The 18279-nt window shown below is 35.6% G+C and overlaps 1 protein-coding gene across 2 annotated transcripts in view; it reads right to left on the reverse strand.

Moving 5' to 3' along the window:
• Nucleotides 1–3567: 3567 nt before the first annotated feature.
• Nucleotides 3568–18279, reverse strand: part of adgre5a (adhesion G protein-coupled receptor E5a) — a 33905-nt gene continuing 19193 nt past the window's right edge. For both annotated transcript variants that reach the window (XM_065244544.2, XM_065244534.2), the window contains 8 exons: nt 17990–18154; nt 14601–14795; nt 14258–14475; nt 14106–14172; nt 12130–12221; nt 9381–9549; nt 6672–6767; nt 3568–6257 (listed from right to left, as the gene is read on the reverse strand). In XM_065244544.2, the coding sequence (XP_065100616.2) occupies nt 6216–6257; nt 6672–6767; nt 9381–9549; nt 12130–12221; nt 14106–14172; nt 14258–14475; nt 14601–14795; nt 17990–18154 (1044 nt within the window). In that variant the 3' untranslated portion in view covers nt 3568–6215. The remainder of the gene's footprint in view (nt 6258–6671; nt 6768–9380; nt 9550–12129; nt 12222–14105; nt 14173–14257; nt 14476–14600; nt 14796–17989; nt 18155–18279) is intronic.

Consider the following 18279-nt stretch of genomic DNA (forward strand, 5'->3'; position numbering starts at 1 on the left):
CTCTCCAACTGAAAATCGCACGAGCCAACTCAAACTTTTATAAAGATAAATGTTTGTTTTAGCTTAAATATAAACACACATCTGTACCACAATCTACTCAATATTTTAAATAATTATATTTATTTAAAATTGTAAAAAAATATTTAAAATTGAATTATATTCCTCCAATTTTATGCACGGATATGTAAGAGATATGTAAGAGAGCATGTTTTATAATGTATATAATGTACGATATATCGCTAAAGGATTGAGACACAGGGTTGGTCCGATCTCGTTGATGTTATGTGTATCATTGTCTGTGTTTCTGTTTGTTGCTTTAGTTATTATTAAAGTTTATATGTTTTTGTATTTTCTCGTCATCTTCACATATTACTCATTCAGAACCATTAAAACAAACTAAACAAAGATTTGACATTTTTCAAGATTTGGTGGACAAGTGGATTCTTGCTCATTTGGGACCCTGAACCACAACACCAGTCATAAGGGGCATTTTTTTATTTTTGAAAATTAAAGTAATTAAATTTGGAATCTGAGGGTGTAAAAAAAATATTGAGAAAATTACTTTTAAAATTGTCCAAATAAAGTCCTTCTGATGTTTTGATATACTGTATTTGCAGAAAATGTACAAAATATCTTTATGGAACATGATCTTTACACAATATCCTAATAATTATTGGCTTAAAAGAAAAATCAATAATTTTGACCCATGTAATGTATTGTTGGCTATTAATATAAATATGCCAGTGCAATTTATTACTGGTTTTGAGACTGGATCACAATTACAATCACCTGCCTATTCAAACAGTTTCCATCATTGTTATTCAGCACCACTGCCACGGCACTAAATCTACTCCTAAAGAGATGTTTCAGCTTGTGAGCTGGCAGTCTGAAATCAATGTGGTGAGAGAGATACTGTAGACTGAGCGTGTCACAAAATGAATCAGTCAAAAGAAAGATAGTCTCACAAATCAGTCTGGATGAACGTGATATCTTTTGAATAAGTACTACAACTTTCTCAATACGAACAGCAAAAATCTGAGAGTTCAAATTTCAATGTTAAACATTTCTGAGTTTAACACCTAAAGAGTAAATCTAACATATTTAGAGTAAATTGTTGTTTAGAGTTGGAGTTAAATGACAGAGTTACTCATGCCAGAACCCAACTCCTTAAAGTATTAGTCCATTTGCTTAAAAAATCCAGATAATTTACTCACCACCATGTCATCCAAAATGTTGATGTCATTCTTTGTTTATTCGAGAAGAAATTAGGTTTTTTGAGCAAAACATTCCAGGATTATTCTCATTTTAATGGACTTTAATGGACCCCAACTCTTAACACTTAACTTAACAGTTTTTTTCAAGGGAGTTTCAAAGGACTATAAACAATCCCAAACGAGGCATAAGGGGTCTTATCTAGCGAAACGATTGTCATTTTTGACAAGAAAAATTAAAAGTATGCACTTTCAAACCACAACTTCTCGTCTTCCTCCAGTTCTGTGACGCACTAGCGCAACCTCACGCAATACGTCATCACGTCAAGAGGTCATGGATTACAAGTTTGGAGAAAGAGGAACATTCCAACGTTGTTGTATGTCGAATGATACTAATTAATGTCTTTGTGTCAGTTTATTGTTTAAAATGGTCAGCAAATGTGCGTTTCATATATTTAACACGTGACCTTTTTTATGTCACTACGCAATTACGTGAGGTCTTGCTGGCTCTGATAGAGGAGAATCTGTAGTTTAAAAGTGCATATTTTTAATTTTTCTTGTCAAAAATGACAATCGTTTCGCTAGAAAAGACCCTTATGCCTCGTTTTGGATCATTTAGAGTCCTTTGAAACTCTGTTGAAACTGCAATTTTAAACTGCATTAAAACAGTTACGTGTTGGGGTCCATTAAAGTCCATTAAAATGAGAAAAATCCTGGAATGTTTTCCTTAAAAAAGAAACAAATTCTTCTTGACTGAACAAAGAAAGACATCAACATTTTGGATGACATGGTGGTGAGTAAATTATCTGGATTTTTTTTAAGAAAATTGACTAATCCTTTAAGGGGCGTGCAAACCAAAACTTTTACGCCGGCGGCCGGTGTATGTTTTCAATTGTTTCCAATGGAAGCGTGGCGTTTAAAAAAAGCCAGCAGCTGGCTTTTTTCCGCACTGAAAGCGTTTTTTTCCGCGCTTTATGCTGAGTGCCGAGACTTGAAAATATTCAACTTTGGGTGAAAAGCTTTATTTGTCAAGTCAGTTCTCACACGGCCGTCCAATCACAGTGGCGGGACAAAACGTTTTCAGCCACCCTTAAAAACTTTGGTGTGCACACCTCCTCCAAGATGTGATTACACTTCCGTCTTCCGTTTCCATGTCCTGCAGATTTAAAGGTAAGTAAAACTAAATTATTTACATTACTTTTTAATGCTCCTTTAATGCAATCTACAACTTTATCCTCTTTATCGCCATCTCTGTTTGAAACCTAAAATTGCATTTTACATCTTACTTGTAAAGGTTGTTGGCTGTTTCATTTAAAGTCACCATCATTTCGATCAGTGTTTGCATTTCATCAGCTCATTTGCATTATAAAGAACAAAAACGGCACATTTTTGCTCACAAACATGTTGAACATGTTATAATAAATTATCTGTGGGGTATTTTGAGCTAAAACTTTCACATATGCACTCTGGGGACACAAAAGACTTATTATACACCTTTAAAAAAACTCATAATATGACCCCTTTAACACTTTTGTAAGTCAAAACAACTCTGGCCTAGAGTTAAAAATCAAACTATGTTGAAAGTGTTAATTTAACTCTGATAAGTGTAGAGCTATATAACCTCTGAAAAAGTGTTGAAAATAAGTCTGTGAGAGTTCATTTAACACTATACTTCTTGAAAATGTATAAATTATTTTAATCTACAAAAATAATGTAATAAACTTTTTTAAAGGCGGAGTCCATGATGTTTGAAAGCCAATGTTGATATTTGAAATCACCTAAACAAACACGCCCCTACCCCAATAGAATCTGGACCTTCTGTTGATAGACCCGCCCCACACATACCCATCCCGGCATTTGATTTGATTTGATTGGCTATAAGTGTGTTTTGGTAGTCGGCCCGTCTCCTTTTCCAACGCGTTTTTCAAACATCGTGGACTCCGCCTTTAATATCATGAGATACATTTGCCAAATTACCCTAACTTTTGACTGACAGTGGCTCTAACCAAAAATTGTATTGTTTACTTTAACATTTTTGTTTTCTTGTAGTAATGAAAGAATCATATTCAGAACCACAACCACTAAATTCCCATCCCTTATTAGTATGCCATAAACACCAAACGTGTAGTCAAAGTTAACTTTTAACTCTTTTTTTTCTTAGATTTTGTATAATGAGTAGTACAATCTAATCTTCTCTTCTGCTGGATAATCTTTTCTGTTTTACCTATGGCATCATATTTGATTCAGCAGAACCTGCAGCACCGCATAAAATTTCAGTTGCAAATGAATCTTGAATATCAAAGCTTCCAGCTCTTATAAGCATCACATTCAAAGAGACAGATATCTGAGACATGAGGAGATTCGAAATAAACATTTTAATACATGAACATCTCATATTAAACAACAGAAGAATAGCAAAATAACATTAAATAGTAAAAGGCATACTGCAAAGAGTCAAGTTTTTACCATATGTACAAAATGATGGCCAGAGATCATCCTGCTTAAAAGCATATAAAATCACTTTAACTTATAGAAATGCATCACACAGCACATTCAACATTTAATTTCATAAAAAAGTCATTTAATTTAAATCAGTTCCCCATAAACCAAAACCATTCATAAGGATTTTTCAGAAACTCCTGTTAATATTACAACAGATTATTCTTTAAAAACAAATAAACACACACTTATATGAACACATAAATGTGACCCAAAAGAAAATCGTTATATTTTATGGCCATCATCATCTATGATAAGATATTAGGCGTAGATGATGGCCATAAAGAGTTATTATGCTATTTTATCTTATCCAACATTTTTTTACTGAATCAACACTATAACTGTATAACAGCTTTAATATGATAAATCAACAGTTTTAGTCTAATTGTTATACAGATGTGACCATTAAAATGCCTGTCACAGAAAGAATCGCACAAGCTGTCTGTATTAGCATATGTAATGTTTGTGTCCATTACAATTTAAATTGATAGCTTATTTTATTGTGGATTTTTCTCTCAATGATGACCTGATGTACAATTAAAATCATGTTAATTAATAATAATGTAACGTAATAATGAATAAGCATATAAAACAATCATTGAAGACAAATTTATTTATTTAAACTTAGAAATGTACCTCCAGTATTCTGAGGCAGTCAGCAAGAAAAACACGCAGTCTTAATGATCACATCTGTATACATATCAGTGAAACCCTGTTTGGCAACTTTAAAAATATTTAAATCATGACAACTCTCAGAATATTAGTTTTAGCATTTTTATGTGGTATTTTTATGTACATAAGCTTTATCTTGGTGGTTTAGATTTGTTATGCTGCTAAAAGCATTTGCTGAATGCACATAATTACAGATAGGCAGAACCCTCGTAGCAGATATAGGCAAGTGGTGCTCGGGAAGGAGGTGGGTCAGGAATAATCCCATAGTGCGCTGCATTGAGATTAACCAAGACAAAACGGAAATAAATAGGTCATTTTGATAGGAAGGGAAGATCCATGGCTGCGCTGCCAGCTTTATGGTAACCAATCAGCCGCATAGACGAGTTTCATTGCTGAACTGGGCATTCAAGCACAAGGAAACTTTTTTAAACTATGCTTTGTCAATGTTGATACATTAAAAGTATAATTCTCTAGTTCTCTTGCCACTTAAGATGTATATGACTTTTGTTCACTAAAAATTTTCACTAAAGTGCTTGGTATGATGGTTGTAACAACAGCATTGGGGAAAGAGATTTTTTTAAAATAAACAATGCACATAAATATAAAATAAATTAAAAACATGATGTTTTGGCAAAAAAATTATGTACAGTTTTCATGGTTTTGAAATCACAAATGCTATTTAAAGGTGCATTGTGTAACTTTTAAAGGGATAGTTCACCCAAAAATTAAATTTCTGTCATTATTTACATACTCTAATGTTGTTACAAACCTGTATTAATTTATTTGTTCTGATAAACACGAAGGAAGATATTTTAAGGAATGTTTGTAAACAAACCGAGGCTCCTTTTACTTCCATTGTATTATTTTTTCCTACTATGGAAGTCAATGGGACTAACTATATTATTATCAGTGGTGTATAAAGACCTTACAAAATGAACTATATTTTTTATTACCTCAGAATGAGACGTTTTTATCTACATACACAGCGGGTCCCCTTACATGCAAGTCGACATTTTGCGCCGTAATGTAGCTCTAAACGAACAAATTGCTCTACAGAGTGCATTTCGTCACTACGTTGTCTCACAGGTATTTTTAGAAACACAGTTTTTCCCTTATTCGTTAAAAAAATCTCAGCATCCACACAAACACGCGAAAACCCGGAATGATGCAATAGCATGCCAATCCAACAGATGGCGATATATCCCTAACCATAAAGCCATGTTGACCAATCCGAAACCACTGCGGAGGATACATAACAACGATGCAAACGAAAGTTTATAAAAATATTTTATAAAAGTTTGGTTTCAGTCACGTAATACTGCATTTGCATGTAAATTCAAAATTTACAATTTTGAAAATACCCGTGTACGTGTGGACAGGTCCTCAGACGATGACGTGATTTTCCTGTGGTGGCTATTGTAGCTTATGCATTTCTAAAGGGAGAGGTAAGCTGTGGACTGAGCCGTTGGTTGCAATTCACTGTCTAACTGGTAGATGGTGCTAAAACTCTGTGAAAACCCGTCATTGTTTTGTGGAAAAGTGACACTGTTTACAGTTTTACAAAATATTATCTAACACAATTTAGTACTGACTGAGTATTCGTCAAAGATTGTCAAGTCAAGTCAAAGATTGAATTTAAAGTGAAATCAGTGATTGAAATCAAACTTTGATTGTTCAATTAGATTATGAGACTTATGAGCCTGGATTTTACAGATACAAATGAACTCTTTAAACTGAACAACGATCCATATACATATATTATCATTTACATAGACAAATAATAAAAAATTATGTTGCACTCAAACTTGCAAAAGCGAGTCTGTTGACAGGAGCTTAAATGCTGGATTCGCCTGTGTTCTGAACACTCTTGGACGTCTGAAAAAAAAAAAGAGTACAGAAAGCTAATTTATATTCACAGTCACAACTAGTTATTACAGTAAGATCAACAGTTCAGTTTGACTAAAATGCTCTAGTGATCATGTCCGTCCCTCTGAAACATTTACAAACCACACAGATTAATGGGAAATGCTAATGTTATCTTTGCGAGGGTACGCTTGAATGTGATACTTGATGTCTGTGTAATTGTTGAGATGACACCACTTTAACCTTTACACTGATTGATGATGATGTCAAAGCATCTAGTAAACAACCCTAATATCCACAATATATTAATACACACACTTGGACACTTATAACTGAAGCACAAAAAATAAATAGGGATTGTAAGACTTAGCTGATTGTATTTCAGCATAATAAGAAGTGACAATCCGGTTTCGGGAGTGACTATACCTGGCTTTTGCTTGTTTGGTTGGAATTGAACTCTGAATATTTCCTCTTCTGTGGTGTGCTGACACTCGCCAGGTATTTTACATACTCGTCTCTCACCTGTCAGGTAATGATATAGACATTACAAACAGATAAAGAAAACACTGGGGTTTGCTTTATCACCAAATTACCCAAAACACAGGAAAAGTGTTTCTTAAAGTAAACATTCTCATGTATTGCACATACTTAGCATTTTTTCCCTTTCGATGCAATTAATACTAAACCCATACGGCAAAAAAACAATTTCTCTGGCCAAAAATATGTTTAAAATATATGCTAAATGTAATTTTGTAAAAAGTGAAGCTTAATTAAATATATTTTATATGAAGAGTTTGGTTCCAAAACGAGATTTTTCAAGAATCTTGTTTTTTGATTGTGCATTTCAATTCATATCAATCAGACTGCAGTTGGTTTGTTTTGATTTAAGCATTCAGAAAAAAATACAGCTAAGTAGCAATAAAACACAATAAAAAAATGATAACATAATAATAAACATGTTCTGACAAAACATTTAATTATTTCGATTTATTTCGTTTTGGAACCAAACTCTTCATATTTAGTTTTAACCTTAATATATCAACATGTATTTCAAAATGTATTTCAGGGGCAACAAATACATTTCTAATATTGCAACCCATATGGCACAAAAAATCTTTTTTGTAGCCAAAATATAAAAGTTTATACAGTAAATTTTTGCAGTTTATATTTACCTAAAATTATGTTTACAGGTTATAACATAAACAAAGTTTTTTCTTCCAATGCAACGTGAATATAAATGCAATATACTTATATATATATATATATATATATACACAATTTTTTTTTATATATATTTTAAATATACAAAAATGGCCAAAAAATATATTAGTGAAAAATACATATTTCAAAATATATTTCAGTACATATATTTTTTGGCAAATTTTGGTATATTTTGAAATATATTTAAAATTGTTTTTGAAAATATATTTTTTGCCGTATGGGAACCCAGGCACCTTAACTATGGCTAACAAAAGTGTGTGCTTAACTAAAAGTACATTAAAGGGACAATTCACCCAATAATGAAAATTCTGTCATCAATTTCTCATCTTCATGTTGTCCTAAACCTGTATGCATTTCTTTTTTTCTGATGAACACAAAAGAAGATATTTTGATAAACGATGGTAAGCAAACAGCTGATTGTAACCATTTACTTTCATAGAAAAACAAATAATTATGAAAGTATTGTGATAAATAATAAAGAAGATATTTTGATAAATGATGGTAAGCACACAGCTGATTGTAACCACTGTTTTCAATAGTAAAAACAAATATGATGTAATTCAAAGGGTACCATCAACTGTGTGTTTACCATCATTTATCAAAACATCTTTTTCATCATTTATCACAATACTTTTATAATATTTGTTTTCTTACTATAAAAGTCAATGGTTACAATCATTTATCAAAATATCACAATACTACCATAATATTTATTTTCCTATGGAAATCAATGGTTACAATGAACTGTTTGCTTACCATCATTTCTTAAAATATCTTCTTTTGTGTTCATCAGAACAAAGAAATTCATACAGGTTTAGAACAACAAGAGGATGAGAAAATGATGACAGAATTTTCATTTTTGGGTAAACTATCCCTTTAACTTATTTAAAATGTAATTTTATTATATATATATATATTGTAGATTTATCATTATAGTGAAAGGATTAGTCAATTTTCTTAAAAGAAAAATCCAGATAATTTACTCACCACCATGTCATCCAAAATGTTGATGTCTTTCTTTGTTCAGTCGAGAAGAAATTATGTTTTTTGAAAAAAACATTGCAGGATTTTTCTTATTTTAATGGACTTTAATAGAGCCCAACATTTAATCCTTAAATCAACACTTAGCGTTTTTTTTTCCAACGGGGTTTCAAAGGACTATAAACGATCCCAAACGAGGCATAAGGGTCTTATCTAGCAAAACGATTGTCATTTTTGACAATAAAAATAACAAATATACACTTTTAAAGCACAACTTCTCGTCATGTAGATCCGGTGGTGATGCGCCAGCTGACCCCACGCAATACGTCATGACGTCAAGAGGTCACAGAGGACGAACGCGAAAATCCGCCCCAGTGTTTACAAGTGTGTTGAAAGAGGACCGTTCCGACGTTGTTGTATGTCAACTGATACTAATTAATGTCTTTGTGTCAGTTTATTGTTTACAATGGTCCGCAAATGTGCGTTTTATATATGTAACACGTGACCTCCCTACGTCACTACGCATTTACGTTAGGTCATGCTGGACCGGAGATAGACGAAAAGTTGTGTTTAAAAGTACATATTTTTTATTTCTCTTGTCAAAAATGACAATCGTATTGCTATAAGACCCTTATGCCTCGTTTGGGATCATTTAGAGTCCTTTGAAACTCCGTTGAAAAAAGCTGTTAAGTGTTGAGTTAAGTATTAAATGTTGGGCTCTATTAAAGTCCATTAAAATGAGAAAAATCCTACAATGTTTTCCTTAAAAAAACATTATTTCTTCTGGGCTGAACAAAGAAAGACATCAACATTTTGGATGACATGGTGGTGAGTAAATTATCTGGATTTTTCTTTTAAGAAAATGGAATATTCCTTTAATGCATGTTTATCATTTTGTAGCTCAACGGTGTATGAACAGGAATAAGAACTGACTTGTTTTGAGAGGCAGCAATGTATGACGAACATCATCACCCCCTGCAGGCAGCCCAGTATAGTGAAGATGTATGACATGGGCAGCGTGGCCTCGTCAAACTGAAAACATCCAAAGACCCACATGATCCCAAGGACACACATTTGAGCAATCGCAGTGATTGTAAATGTCCTGTAGATGGAGACAAAGATGTAGAAGTTTAAGAGGGGCTTGGTGCATAAAATGGTACCTGTATACTTCTGGGACCAGACTCATCTCAGGGAAAGTCGTGTTATAGTCACGCAAAATTTGATTATTTTATTTGTGTCCACGGCATGAAATTCAGCTTATTTTCATTCCTTGAGCACGAATGTCTTTTTCGTGTCACAAATTTCTATAAATAGTTTTTCGTGTCCGTTGCACGACTTTCTTTTTTTGTTTCATTTTATGTATTGTTTTCTAATAGTTTTTTTTTCACATTTTCTTACCATTGGCACTTGGGGTTGGGGTTAGGATCACTTTCTGTTACATTTTTAGACATCCTAACCCAAACCTCAACTCTAACCCCAACTCCAGGCGAGAATACAGTAGTTTTAAAAGAGGAAGAAAAACATGTAGAACCCAATACATAAAAGTACATCCAAACCCCAAATATAACCCCAACCACAAGTGATAATGATGTAAAAATAGCAAATAAAAAAAACATACATAAAATGACATGAAAAACTATTTATAAAAATTTGTGCTCAAGGCATGAAAAAAGCTGAATTTCGTGTCATGGACACAGATAAATTAATCAAAATTTTCATGACTATAACACGACTTGCTGTGAGATCATGTTGTCTGGGACTCCAACTTCTGTCCATATATCACAGTGAGGGTAAAGGAGAATTTTGGAAAGCAAATATGACCGTATTTATTATTAAAAAAAGAAGCATGTGGTTTTTCAGCAACAAATTAAATCTTTACATTGCTGCTGTACTCGCTGGGCAAACATGAATCACTAAACTCTTGTTGTGTCAGAAACTGTTCATTCATCCACTCCTTCACTACTCTCTAGGCCTATATTATGAATGAAGTCCACTATATGCGGAGGAAGTGAACAATTCAATAAACTATAAAGCCACACATGCTTATAAAAGAGTGTTAATGACTTATCTTCATGGCAGTATTCATAGGGTATACCTCAGTGTCTGAAATAACTTATTTCAATGAGTTATTTCAGACACTGAGGTATACCATAAGAGTACTGCCATGAAGTTTAGTCATTAACACTCTTTTATAAGCATGTGTGGCTTTATAGTTTGTGAGTTATAAAATCATTTCCTCACAGTCTTTCACATTTGTCGTGTTTATATTTAATAAAATATCACATTTAAAACATAACAGTGTTTTAAATAAAGTAAAAAATGACTGCCAACAACACTAATGCAAATCTATGAACATAGACAGCAATACAAAATGACTGACACCCATACACAGTAGTGGCACGATACAGCAGACAAGGAGCCGCTTGTGCTTTAACAAAGGAGACACAATTAATTGCTGACAATGAATTTCACTCTTCCACACAGAGCAACATATATCAGCCCTCTAACTAACACTAGAGAACTGAAAAACCTTTAAAAGTCACTGTAAAAGTAACATACTGTACCTATTGAAACAGACCAAGCAGATGGGTTATTTCTGTATGATTTCTCAAAGCAAAACAGCACAGTTTTTCAATATTGTATTATGTTCTTACCTCAACTTAGACTAATGTATACATATCTATCTAATTTGAATGTGTACATTTAATCTTTGTACAGCACATTGTGAATGTAATTTAGAACACTTCCAAGTTTTCACTATTTAAAGAATGTTACATGAGTAAGTATGGTGGCACAAAATAAAACGTGGCCAGATAAAAATAAGAACTATATTGTATGTCGGAATAGCACTAACGGCGCATTCACACGGGGCGTAAGCGTTGACGCTTCCCATTCACTTTTAATGGGTGACGTCAAGCATTGGCGAACTGAATAGTGGATCCGTCGGCGCCGCGTCAGTGCCGTGGCTCGCGGCAGAAGTTGAACATTTCTCAACTTTTCAAGCGGCAACGCGTGCGTCAGCCAATCATATCGCCTTATGCAAATAACCTAGGCAGAGCCAGCCAATTACGTTTATGGAAGACCGGAGCTTGTGTTGCGGCCACAGTGATTGGCTGTTGGCCACACTTCAGACAAGCCTTCCGTTAAGCGTTAACGCTTACGCCCCGTGTGAATGTACCGTAAGTTTGCAGCACTTCAACCTTGGGCGTAGTAATATTGACGGAAGTTTGAGCGAGAGGGGGAGGAGTCAGGAGTGATGATGTAACTGCATGCTGAGGCCGAAGTGCTGCAAACTGTGCTCTTCCGCCATACAATATAGTTCTTATTTTTATCTGGCCACGTTTTATTTTGTGCCACCATACTTACTCGTGTAATTACTCATGTAACAGTCTTTAAATAGGGAAAACATGGAACTGTTTGGTGGCTTCTAAATTCATTCCCGTTTGGATCCTAAGGAATGAATGGGGCTAGGCTAAATGCTAACACATTCATGACGCGCTGTACAAAGATAAAGTGCACGCATTGAAAAAAGATAGGGATGTATTAATTTGTCTAAGTTGACGTAAAAACATAGTAAAATATTGAAAAACTGTGGTGTTTTCCTTTAAAGCAATACATTTAATAAAAGCATTTAAAATAATAGCAGTACACTAATATTCTCAATTTAATAATAAATTCTCACCTGATTTTGCGCAAATTGTTTAGGTCTGGGTTTAGGGAGGAAAATTTCTCTGCCAATTTCCATATAGTTATGAGGAAGAAGAAAACATTAACCTGAAACACACAGAAAAAAGTAATTCCAATTATGTTCAATAACAGTGTAACTTGGGTGTCTGTGATAGGCCTTGATAAAGGCCAATCCATCCCTCATCCCTCAGCTTCAGGCATCTTTGGCCAATCAGAGGATTTCCTTTAAATTCAATCGACCACATGCACCCCACTTTGGTGGAACATGGAAACGTAAAATATGGTCCATCAAAACTGCCTTGGAGACTACTCAGTGCTCAGATTGTAAGTAATTTTGAAGTATCACATAAGAAATGAGTGATGGAAATGCCAAATTCTGAATAAAAATAATTATTATGCCACGATTGTTCTCGCCACTTTTGCTACATCAAACAAGTAAGTTAATTGTGGCAGGCCGAGACCAGTGAGAAGAATGTGCGTCATCTCAGATAAGAAGTGTTTGATCTTATTGTATAAAAATGATGATGGAAGGGCAGAAGATCGTTGAGCACCTCTTTGAGGGGTGTAAATTGTCTCACTTTGTTGGTTTGAGCGAATAAAGTAATTTTTGTTTGGCACCTGGAACCTTTGTCTCATGAGTATTTTTCTTATGAAGATTCAAGTTAAGGCTTTTTGCCCCCTACAAAACGTACCAAATAAGCATTTGTTTGATTTTTTTTGTGTGAATTTTGAAACGGTTCGCTTCACGTTTGGATGGAAACCCCACAAGTGAGGAGGTACTGCATATAGACTGAAATTGAAGGCATCCTGAATTGCAAGCTTTTAGGTTTCCTCATCTGATATTCCCAAGCTTGACCCTGTGACCCCTAATTTGTTCCTGATGGGACAGCATGGTGTTTCTCTCCGTCAGAACACTTATCCGGACTCTGAGCTGCACAGTTGCCATCAGTGGCATCATAGTTAGTTCCTCTCAGACCACTTTTGGGCCAATTTCATTCGAAATGACCTTTCCTCCCTTCAGTCTAGACAGAATTGTGTGATTCTCTAAGCTAACACTGTTCTCTAATTCTTGATCCTCAGCTTCCCTAAACTATGTGGCCAGTGGGTAAAGTGATATCCCTTCATCTCAGCAAGGATGGCCATTGTAGGGTTGCTACTGTAATGTACAAGTGAAGGACAAAATGTACGCAAGGTGGTCTGCATGATCTCTCATTCAAGCAAATTTGCAATACAAATTTGAGAGCTGCATCCTTAGAGCAAGTGTCACGCCCGTCTTTAGCCTGAGAAACACTGCACGATTTTGGCTCTCATAGATGAAAGTTGGCCATTGTGAAACAATAGTGGCGGTTTCTGTGATCGTACGTGGCTCTTAATCGGTGGTCCTACGTCATACAGAGAGAGAGGTTTAAAGACGGCCCTTTTCCCGGTCTTGGGACCAAAGATAGCCAACGATAGTTTTCTGACAGTGTCAGAAATCAATGCACAGCATGATCAACCCACAGTATGTCCCTTTAGTCATTTCATTGGTATTTAACCAATTTGACCCTCAAAGTTTATTGGCAAAAACCTCTACTTCTACCTTACTTAATAAACGCAGCAAAAATCACAAAATATGCATCTAGAAACAATGCAGATAATGTAAGTCAGAATGTAAAAATGAAGAAACTGAGCCACACATTAATGTCACTGCCACATTCGGGTTGTATTCAGGTTTCACAAGAGAGTCCCAATTTTGAATATAACCCACGGATGCTTCGCCAGCCATCATTCATCCAATTCATTTTCTCTGCACTTTGAAAATGTTGCTGAAAAATCAATGTGGCATTTAATGGATTCTGCCAACAAAGCAGTATTTCTGAAAAGCCAGAGGCTGGGAATAGGTGGATTTGAAGCGAATGTATTTGATGAACATACTTTCTATGCCCAATTGTGTGTGCAGTTAGCTTAGTGCAATGTGCGAGAGGTACTTACAATAACAATGACACAAACTGGCCCATAAAAGCTCCAGATGAAGCCATCTTTCAAGTTGAGCCAACAGCTGAAAATAAAGAAAAACATCTTAACATTCACAAGTGAAATTTCCAGATTGTGACTGATTTAGATATAGGCAGTCCAAGACTCACTGTTGTTCAGTGCCGTATCCATCTTTATTGACTGCTGCTGAAATGGCGACGATAACAGCGGGAACTCCATACCCGGCAGCAACCAGATAGATGTGTCTGACAGTCGTGTTGAACACCAGCACCACCATACGGAAAAGCTGCACCCCCTCGAGACACATCCAACAAAACGCAGACAGAAAGAAGTAGTGCAGCATTCCTGCAACAACAGCGCAACCCACCTGACCCGCAGAGAGGGGTGAAGAGGTCAACACAAGAGAAGTTTATCATTACTTCCTTTTTCTGAGTATACAAGTAAACCACAACTTTAAGTCACGGTGAATCTGCAGAAACAAATCTGTTTTACCTTATTCTCTGTACGGGTGATACCCACGAGGAAGATGAAGTATGCAATGAAGAGTGTGATGCAGAGGTGGAGGTGAATGGTGTTGCGTGTGCACTGGATTGAGCGCACCAGGTAAAATGTGGCAATGCAGATGAGGAGGCAGATGAGAGAGATTGGCAGTCCCACACAGGTGATCACATGCAGTTCATATACATACTGCAGGCAAAACAATAAACATAATCCATAAAGAGATACAAGAATACTTTAAAACAGCTTCGTATTCTTGTATATGCAGTATGAAAGTATATATCTTAAGTATTTGTATGCCTATATCTACATAATACATAGCTTAATATTATATCTGTAGGTAGAGACGCAAATTATTTAGCAGAGTGAAATAACTTAAAATATGTAGTTATGCTATTTGGTTTACATGCTGCACACATAAGGGGGTGGTGTCCCGAACAGGGATTCGCTTTAGCCAGGACAAGGCCTTAGTTTAATTAAGAAATATAACTAGGTTTAACAAACATGCCTTACTAAAACATTACTTGTGTGCACTTTGAGATATGTCAGTGCAAGTTTTTTTCAGTTTAGACAGCTCTTACATTTATTTTAGTTTAGAACTAGTCTAATCTCTGTCCAGGAAATCAAGATGTGTTAAACAGGCCGCACCACCCATTTACAGATAACAAAATGTGCTGTGTCTTCAACAGGCACTGGTGGTTAACAGATATGCCTTTTAGTTTAAAAAAGAAGTGTAGCTTCTTTTATCACATGCATGAGAATCAGTTTACAGCAAATGTGCAAAACTTTGTTTTACCACTAACACCAACGCCCGCTATGATTAGACTAGCAAGTTAAATGAAAAGAGCATTTAAGTGATCTGCTAGTAACCATTCATAATAAACTATTTTAATGCATTTCAGCATGATTAAATGGCTCTTTTAGCATTAAGCATTTTTTTTGATTGAGTTTTGATTGTATCTCAACTTAAAGGGACAGTTCGTCCAAAAATGAAAATTACCCCTATGATTTACTCGCCCTCGCCTTTTCGAGATACATATGTTCATCATCTTTCAGACGAACACATTTTCATTTATTTTTGAAAAGTCTTAGGTCTTCAAAGCTTTTTAACTGTTGCATACAGAGCCGATCCTCCCTATACGCAGGGTATGCAAGCTGTGTAGGGCCCCGACGACTTGGGGGTCCCCTTGCTTTTAACTTCATGTGCACAGACCAACTGACATCATTGAGCCATTCGAAATCATAAGCAGTCTGATCTCACAATCCTTTAATTTATCAGACGGTTTGTGCAGCTCCGCAATGCAGTTGACGCGCCTATCAAAATGTGATATATGGATATTGTTTAAAGCTATCCATCCAGAGCAGAAAAGACAAAAAGGACCACCTCACAAAGTTGCTTAGGGTCCCTTAAAGTCTAGGATCAGCTTGTTGCATATGGGATCTACTTTCTTTAAGCCCAAAGAATGTGCATCCATCCTTCGCAAAAGTAATTTACACAGCTACAGGGGGATAAATACAGGCCTTCTGATATATCCATATATCCTAGTTTCCAATAGGCCAAGGCGAACTATGCATACTATACGTTTGTGTTCATATGCGTCAATTTCTTTTCCGCCGGTGGCTAAGCTAACCCAAACCCTAACCAGGCGCTGCACCACCCTGTTGGTACGGTGGTTATGAACACATTCACAGCCCTAGCGGGTTGGGTGATTTCCCCCAGAACCACTTTTTGTCATTCTTTTTTGTCATATGTGTGAAAAAGGCACAGAACCATAAAATCATCACACAATCATTACATTCATTCTGAATGCAATGTAATTACTTCCTACTTTTTCGCAGGTTAAATCAGTCAGCTTTCTGCTGTTCATCAGCTGTCAATCTTAAGGTAAGATGATTTTATTTATGAAAGCAAAGTTTGTTTTGTGTTTTGACAAGTCTGGTTTTGATTGACCATTGGATTGGTTTTGTTTGATTTGGCGATTCTACATGTTCCATTATGTTCCACTAAACCTGTGCCCCAATTCGAATACTATTAGTAGTAAATAGTAGTAAAAATTAGAGTTAATATGTCTGTTAAAGTACTTAAATGTCCAGACTTTCCCATAACAAAAACACTACAGTATACTTTTAGGGCATAGTAGGCAAATTCGGATGCACTTTAAGTCAAAATGGAAGTCAAACACTGACTACCTTACATTCGTTGTGAACTGACAGTCTTAGAAACAGCTATGATGAAAAAGCATCGGGATCAAGGTATAGCTTAAAGGGACACTCCACTTTTTTGAAAATATGCTCATTTTCAAGCTCCCCCAGAGTTAAACATTTGATTCAAGGACTGTGCTGTCGTAACATGGCTGCAGGAGGGGCAATGCTATTATGCAGCAGCTCAAAATGTTCCCCTTAGTAACTTTCAATAGCAGGGGACTTTTATCGAGCACCACGTAAAATAATTGCGCATTCTGCAGCCATGTTACGGCGGCAAAGTCCGTGATTATTATTACGCCAGAATGAGAGTATAGTTCCTAGCCATATCTGCCTAGAAAATCGCAACTTTTAATTTTCTGTCAGTCTTAGTACACAATGTAACTACAGAAGAGTCAAGTTATAAGAAAAATATTGAAACGCTTTGATTAGTTTTTAGAGCAATGCTAATGGTCTAATCAGATTCAATGGTTTATGCTAAGCTATGCTAAAAGTGGTAGCGCCAAACCCGGAGATCAGCTGAATGGATTCCAAAACGGTTAAATCAAATGTTTAACTCTAGGGGAGCTGGAAAATTAGCATATTTTCAAAACAAGTGGAGTGTCCTTTGAAAGAAGAGTTCATGTGTTTGGAGAAGTGGTGACTTTAGAAAGCACTGTGCAGGGAGGGTGGGATCTTATGTTTTCAAAGCTTGCTTGCTATAGCTAGCCTCTGCAAAATTGCCTATCCTGCCTTTAAAGGACACCGAAGGTTCACTTTTATCTAAAATGACTTACAGTGCATGTAAGCCATACATTTTATCAATTTATGTGTTGAACCTACAATCTTTGCAATCCTACAGGAACACACAATGATGTCCGGGGAAAGTTTGCAGTGGCTTTTAACAGGATATTCTGCATACACTTGTCGGCTAAAATACATACCACCTCATTTTGTCAAGTTTCTAAAACAATTAAAAACCCATCTTTTCCAAAAATACCTGACATATTGACCGCATTTCTATCTCTTCTATTTTTTTATTTAAAAAAAAAACACTAACTCTCGCTTTCTCTCTCAACAGGCATTGTTTGAAAACTTTTTTATTGCCTCCCTATGACAAATCGCTTTCTTGTTTCCTAATCGTTTTAAGTCGCTTTGGATAAAAGCATCTCCTAAATGATGAAATGTAAATGTAAATGTACCCCAATGTCATAGAGAGCCATCAGTACAGCGAAGCTGCTGAGATGTGTACAGTTGCAGACCGTTTCGTTAGCATCAGACCTCACTGTGGTGCAGTTCCGTGTGGACCACCCGCCATCTCCCAATTCATGATCCCAAAAAACACAGGTGTGGTTCACATTCATTTGCTGGGAGAAACGTAAAGATATAAATGCACATTAAAAACACATGAGGTGGGTATAATATACAGCAGCCTACTGTGCAAAAGTCTTAGGCCACCACCACCAGACTTGTTGTTTTAGAAGATTTAATG

The sequence above is a fragment of the Paramisgurnus dabryanus genome, chromosome 3 (assembly GCF_030506205.2).
Source record: "Paramisgurnus dabryanus chromosome 3, PD_genome_1.1, whole genome shotgun sequence".
Classification (NCBI taxonomy): domain Eukaryota; kingdom Metazoa; phylum Chordata; class Actinopteri; order Cypriniformes; family Cobitidae; genus Paramisgurnus; species Paramisgurnus dabryanus.